The sequence below is a fragment of the Leptonychotes weddellii genome, chromosome 11, assembly GCF_054177405.1.
Source record: "Leptonychotes weddellii isolate Sample4059 chromosome 11, ASM5417740v2, whole genome shotgun sequence".
NCBI classification, from domain to species: Eukaryota; Metazoa; Chordata; class Mammalia; order Carnivora; family Phocidae; genus Leptonychotes; species Leptonychotes weddellii.
In genome coordinates this window covers 9108038-9115220 of record NC_138379.1, presented here as the reverse complement: position 1 = coordinate 9115220, position 7183 = coordinate 9108038, and the positions used below count along the sequence as shown (strand labels likewise).

Below are 7183 nucleotides of genomic sequence, written 5' to 3'. Positions count from 1 at the left end.
TCTAAAAAAAAATTCTTTTGTAAAGTCTGGGATTTCCAGAGTCCCAGGACAGGAGGGAGGGATGTGAGGGCAGGGGGCAGGGCCTGGAGGGCTGGCTGATGCTAAAAAGGCCCGTCCTATGCCTATACAGGTGGTCAGGGCTGTCCTGGGTCCTCAGTCTTTGATCCGGCCTCCATTCTTGCCTCTGGTGAGCGGATGCAAGCACCTGGAACCCCCCACGGAGAGATGGGGCAGTGTGGAATGCTGGGGAGCCAGGTGCCCAGGGAAGGAGGGGCCCAGGAGCTGGAGCCGCTGAAAGGGCTTGGAAGGATGTGGCTGGGAGGCCTTCGCACTCACTTCACGCTTCATACCTGTTCACAGTCAACTGTGTGTCTCTGAACCATTTCGTGTCTCCTGGCGTGGCTCAGATTATAGGAAGCCCGAAGGAGCCCGTGGTCTGGATCTGCCCTGTCCTGGAGAGCAGAGGCACTGAACCTGGCCGGGGCCCAGGGGCTGCAGCCCTTCCCCCCATGCTAGGTACCCCCCAGCTAGTTTGCAGAAACCCAGCCACCCTGCTCTTCCCCAACAGGCCAGAGGTTGCTTCCAGCCTCTGTGTGGGCAACATCGCATGGAGATCACACACACCGACATAGAAATCACACAGACCGACAAGGAGATCACACGCACTCGCACGCACGCACCCAGGCCCAGCGTTCATGGAGGAACCCTCGTCCGTGCTCTATGGTAAAATACCACCAAATTCCCACCTCATCCCCGTGAAGGGGAGACAGAGGTTTCATCTGGTTTTCCACCACTATGCCTTTGGCAAGAACTGGTGTGGCACCCTCCACGTCCCCTTGTCACCTCCTAGCACAGCTCAGCGCCCTTACAGTGAGACCGCCGCCCCCCAGGCCCCTCAGGCCTCCTCCCTCCCAGCCGCCGGGCCCAGAGCTGCCCCATGCAGTGGCCCCGTCCCAGCGTGGTGTGGGGGGGGCACTGCCCCAGCCCTGGGCACCTCAGGCAGGAAGCTGGCAGAGGCCAGGGCCGCCATTCGAACTGGGGCAGATGGTTTTACCAGGAGGAAGTTGACAGTTCGACTTCAAACGTGGGTGACGCAGGCCGCACGCTGTCTCCTGCCCCCCCGCCGCCGTCCCACCCCTGCCGGCGTCTGCCCGCCCCACCCCCTCCTCCCGGAGAGGGAGACCCAGGACCAGACACCTTTCACCCACGGGTGCCGAGCTTGCCAAGGCTGAAGCAAGAGGAGGCCGTGCCCATGGGGTTTCAGCAACCGCCGCCAGCCGCCCTGTACCTGCTGGGGGTGCTGGGTGAGTACCGGGGCACATACCGGGCTGCTGGGACTCGGGGTGCAAGGGGGGGTGCCAGTTCTTGCCCTGGTCTGATGCAGGCCCGCATGTCCCCTCTCTGGAGCATCACAGAGGGTTGGGGGCTGCCCTGCTTGTCCCCCCATCCTTTTACCACCTGTTCCAGCTCTGCTTCGTTCTTGCACTGTGGGGGTCTTCCTGCACCCATCTAGGTGGGACCCACGCGAAATCAGACTCTCAGCCCCCATCTGCGTGAGCCTCCCCTGCAGCCCCCCCCCCCACCTTAAGTGTCTGGCCTTTCCCTAGATTCACCCATGCACAGGGCACCCACAGTCTCCTGGGCAGTTCTGATGATGCTTTGAGCACAGTGGGCCATGGCAGGGTGGGGGCTGCCTCTGAGAACACAGCTGAGCATGTGCCAAAGACTCCCTTCGTTCCAAGTCCTCCTGACTCTCCCAGAGGTGCCCCAGCCAGGCTGGCCAGCCAGGGTGTGAGCACACACTGGGTCTGCTCTCACTCCAGGCCCGGGGGAGGGGCCAGTCTGGAAGCAATCTGGGGCCTCTGAGAAGCTGGCTGGGGGTCAGGTTAGAGGTGGGTGAGCCTGGGGCCTCCTGTTTGCTGGGAGGGAGTTGATGGAAGCTGGCGGTCCCCGAATTTATGAAATGCAGGGGGTGAACTGGGTGAGGTCTGACCACTTCTCAGGGGTTTGGAGGGTACTGCGGGGTGAGAGAGATGCTCGACCGCAGGCCAGGTGGGAACAGGGGGGTGTTTCGGCTTCCCAGTTTGGAGGGAAAGGACCGGGGGCCCTTGCCTGCCTGATCAGGGAGCCTCAGTCCCTCCTAGACAGGCTGGTGTGTAGTGTGAGTAGTGTGAGTAGGTGTGAATGTGTGTGTGAGGAAGTAAGTGTGTGTTGGTGTGTATGAGAAGTGTGTGTGTGTTCATGGGCCAGACACATCTCCAAATGTAGTTTCCCTTCTGCCCATGCATGTGATGATGGCCCAGCTGCTCGCATGTTCACACAGCCCTTCTCACATGAACCGCAAGACATACAAAATGCCTTCTGTCCCCAGGGCAGAAGCCTAGAGATGGGACCCTCCTGAGGAGCTGCTGTGGCCTCCTTGGCCCTGGGGATTCCTAGGATGGGGTCCTTGATGCCACCGGGGCAGGGAGGCTGGCCAGGCTGACCAGGGGATGGGAATGGGGTCCTGCTCTCTGGGCCTCCCATCTGAAGCCCATCATGGGGCCAGGCTTCTGGCAGGATCAGGCAGCTCCCCCAGGCCAGCAGAGCCGGGATTCAGGGAGACTGGGAGGCAGCACCTTCCCCGGGAGTATGGGAACCATCTAGAACCCCAGGAGCTCATGCTTTCCGGTGTGTGTGTTTGTGTGAACTGGCAGATAATAAGCATTCCCATTGTTCAGTGGGTCACCGCTTACAAAATACCTTTAAAACCATTTTCTTCTGTAAGCTTCAGAATAGCCTAGGAGCAGGGCGGGCCCCAGTGCCCCCATTTTATAGTCGGGAAACCGGAGTTCCAGAAAAGCCGAGAAGCAAAGCCCAGGGCACGGCAGCTAGTAAGCAGCAGGGACCCGGGGCCCGCACTCCTGCTCTCACGGAGGCCCCCTGTTACCCTAAGAGCACAAACACACCAAAGCCACTCCCACAAGTAGGAAAATGGCCACAGGTCACAACTACCTCATCAGACATGCCCCACCAAGGGCAGGGGACACCGAAGGCCAGGGCTGGGGCTGGGGGCCAACAGCACGCATACCCTTTAAGCCATTCCAGGAAGAGACACCTGGCTACCAGAGCCCTGGGGACGCTGTGTCTCCTGGCTGGCCACCAAGGTTGTGACTAGGGGATCTTTGGGGCACGAAGATGCCCACAGCACGCCTGGGGTGGTAGGGACAGCTGGTCCCCTCTGTCACTGCCCTTAGCCCCAACCTGCCTGGGGCTCACCTTGCTGGGGGAGCGGGGTTTGGAGACAGCCCTGAGGGTCAGGCCCGGCCACCAGGATGGCAGAAGCCAGCACTGGGGCCACGGCAAAGTCAGGGGCTCTGCAGTTTGGATTCTGATCTGCCGCTTGCCAGCTGGGTGACCTTGGACCATACTGTAAGCCTCAGTTTCCTCCTCTGCAAAACGGGAATAATAAGAGTCTGTGTCTCATGTAGAGATTTGTAAGGATTAAACGAATCGATGAATGTGGAGCTCTGCGTAGGAATGTCAGTTCGAGCGCAGTAAGTGCTCAGTAAGCATGGAATGTCCTAGTAATTACTACCATCATCATCACCAGGGTCGGAGTCGGCAGGGAGCAAGTGAAGTAGGGACGTGGTGGAGAGTCTCGCCAGACGCCAGCCTGGCCCTCGCTCCTTCCGTTCCCCAGTCCTCTGACCCCGGGCGACTCCCGCCTTCATTCATCCACCTACAAATATTTATGGGCCATCTGCTGTGCATCCAGTGCTGTGTAAGGCGCTAGGGCTCCAGCAGTAAACAAGACGGGAGTCCTTCCGCTCGCGCAGGGAGCACCCAAAATAGTTACGAGTTCCTAAATATCGTGGTGAGTGCGAGGCAGAACCCAACAGCACCCGTGACTCGGTGGCCAAGCTCCCAGAGGAGCAGGCCCAGTCCAAGGGGAGGGCCTCTCTGAGGCGGTGGCGCCTCCTCAGAGACACGGACGCAGGAAGGAGCCGGCCAGGCAGAGCAGAGGGGGACGTGTCCCATAGGGGTTGGCAAGGACAAACGCAGCGGGCGGGACAGGACCGAGAGGGGCTGGGCACCCACAGGAGACAGGGGGGCGGCCCGGGGGCTCTAGCTTCGAGCAGGCTTGCCCGGCCCGCTGTTCCCTTGCTGGCTCTGGGCGCAAAGAATCCAGCGCCCAGCCCCCCAAGCTCCCCACTCCCAGTGGGGAATAGAGAAACCCGGCGGCTCCGGGGCTGGCACTGGCCCTTCTGGTCACTCTGTCCAGCTCCAACACTTCGCCGCAGAGCCAAGGAGGGATTTCAACTCCGCCTGATGAAACCGATTGAACACCTAGCCCGTGTGTGCATGTGTGTGGACGTGCGGCGTGTGTCCTTGTGTGCGTATGTGTTTTGTGTGCACGCATGTGTGTGAAGGCCTGTGGGGCTTTGGAGTCGCGCGGATTGGGGTTTGATTTCCTTTGAGCCCCTCACAAATGCTAAGAACACTTCTCAGAATCTCAGTCTTCTCATCTGTAAAATGGGGATAACCACCGCGCCCACCTTCAAGGACAATGCAATTGTAAATCTGGTTCATTCACTCATTCAGACAGCAAGCGTTTATCGAGCACCTACTATGTGCTGGCCACTATTCGAAGTGCTGGCGACTCAACTGAACCATCGAAATCCCCGCCCCGGCAGATCCAACATAAGAATCGGGGTGTGATGGGGAGACAGACAGTGACGCCATGGGTGCTGGGAGGCCGTGAGTGGGGTGGGGCTGGGGGAGTTGGGAGTGCTGGGCACCATGCTTACCCAAGGAGGGTGCAGCGGGTCTCGTGAGAGGATAATGTTTGGGCAAATGCTTGTAGGAAGTGAGTGAGCACACAGTGTGGGCCTGGGCAGGACGATCCAGGCAGAGGGGCAGAGTAGAGGAGGAAGTGTGATGAGTGTCCTCGAAAGGAACGGTCCCCCACACCTTTCCAGGTCCACACACCCTTATCCCCAACCTTGGGCCAGATGCGTTTGGGAATTCGGAATTTTCCAGATTGTGGGTCATACTGTGCATGTGCTGTGTGCTCATCCCCCGCTAACGAGGTCTTGGGCAACACCCCCGAATCGAACACATTCCCATTCAGTGAAACATGAATTCACACCCTAAGAGAGACCCATAAAGGCTGCAAATACCCTCCTGCCAAGTGCACTAGAAAAGACTTACGGTTTTGGGTTCTGAGTTGCAGATGAGGGCTTATAGCCCCAGATCACTTCCTCCGTAGATACTACATCATCACCATCATGTCAGGTTCCCACGGGACCTCTGAAACTCCCTTTGCCGTCGGGGCATAGCGGGGACAGATGTGGTGGGAACAGGACAGGAAACTGGTGGTGACTGGCAGAAGCAAAAAGCGTCCTGTGCCAACACAATCACCCATGGAGACATCCACGGTGAGCCCGTCCCTCCTTGGCCTCAGTTTCCCCTCTCTGTACCCCGGGGTGAGCAGGCTCCAGGTTCTCCCAGTGGTAGATTCCTGTGATGCGGTGGTGATGGGGTTTCTTGTCCTGACTCTACCATCAGCAAGCTGTGTGACCTTGGGCAAGTCGCTCGGCCTCTCTGAACCTCAGTTTGCTGATCTGAAAATGAGAATGAGCGTGGGCCATGGGTGGAAAAAACTTTGGGATTTGTGACGCTCTGAACAAAACGGAGGGCTTGTCACTGTCCCAGTGGAGATGCAGTGGAGATTCGTGCAAATTCAGTTGGACACAGCAGGCCACCAGCGAGAGAGCGCTCACGATTTAGACTGTGACAGCCACTCTGCCCGCGATCGGCTCACATCCACGGGTCAGCGCAGGCCCCGTGAGTGGGATTAGAGGCCCGAATCCGCTGTTCCTTCTGCGGGCACCAGTCCCGGGCTTCTCCTGACATAAGCTCGGTGTGACTCTCTGCGTGTCTTGCACATAAAAAGGCTCCTGATCAAAAACCAGCCACTTCATCTGGTTCTCCACCAAGAAACAGAATTTGGGGCCTTTGTGATCTTTGCTTCCCTAGAGCCTTGATACAGACGCGGGGTAGACAGCGCTCTGCTGATTAGTGTCATTTCAGAAAAAGGGGGTTTCTGACCTTCCAACTCAGCCTCTCATCAGAGGACGAAAGGAAGAAACATCCAGAATGCCCCCAAAAGGCAGTCCGACATGTGGTGCTCGCTGTGAATTGATGAGACGTTTGTGGACTATTAGAGCGACTCCTTGTTCATGGAAAATCTGACTTCCGACCTGGGCTAAGTCCTTCTGATTCCTGATCTGGGAATCAGGGTGCTAGTAGCCCCCTTAAGTAAGGCTGTCGGGGGTGGGGTCTCCCGTGCAGAGAGCTCGCCCTGGGGTCTGCACGAGGTAAGAGTGCCATAAATGTTCACCATCACTGTTCCTATCAGTGGCATCCCAGCTCCTCGCTGGGTCCCCACTGCCCTCCCAGTGAGTGGCAGCTGCAAAGGCAGACGTTCGCGGGTCCCAGCAGGGTCTGTGAGTGAGCCTGGGGCCGGCCAGCCTGGGCCAAGTTCTGGCTCTGCTGAGTCCTGCAAAGGGGAACCGCTAACACGGAACACTCACCAGAAATTCCGAAACCCAAACAACACCTACAGATCTCCGGAAAACGCCTTTGGTGCAAATCCTGACCTGAATGAATGGCAGGCTATTTATAATCCTGCGCATCCCACATAGTGTGAAAATTCATGTTTCGCTGCAGAACCCATCGCGAGTTTGAAGCTGGAGCTCCAGACACAGGGGGACAGTAAGGTGCCTCGAGGCGCTGGTAAACCAGATCCAACAGGTTGCCACCTGGGGCTCATGGGGATGCAGCCCAATGTGGCCAGAGCATCCTCTTTTTCTTTTTTCTTTTTTTTATTTCTTTTTTAATTTTATTTTATTATGTTAGTCATCGTACATTACATCATTAGTTTTTGATGTAGTGTTCCATGATTCATTGTTGGTGTATAACACCCAGTGCTCCATTCAGGACGTGCCCTCTTTAATACCCATCACCAGGCTAACCCACTCCTCCCACCCCCCTCCCCTCTAGAACCCTCAGTTTGTTTCTCAGAGTCCATAGTCTTTCATGGTTCAGCTCCTCCTCCGATTTCCCTGCCTTCATTCTTCCCCTCCTGCTATCTTCTTTTTTTTTTCTTTCTTAACATATATTGCATTATTTGTTTCAG

General features: G+C 57.4%; 1 protein-coding gene across 1 annotated transcript in view; it reads left to right on the top strand.

Annotated features, from left to right (window-relative positions):
• The first annotated feature begins 1150 nt into the window (after positions 1–1150).
• CD5 (CD5 molecule) overlaps positions 1151–7183 on the top strand; it is a 19038-nt gene continuing 13005 nt past the window's right edge. Inside the window, exon 1 of the mRNA XM_031024812.2 lies at positions 1151–1304. Coding sequence (XP_030880672.2) covers positions 1253–1304 — 52 coding nt within the window. The 5' untranslated portion in view covers positions 1151–1252. The remainder of the gene's footprint in view (positions 1305–7183) is intronic.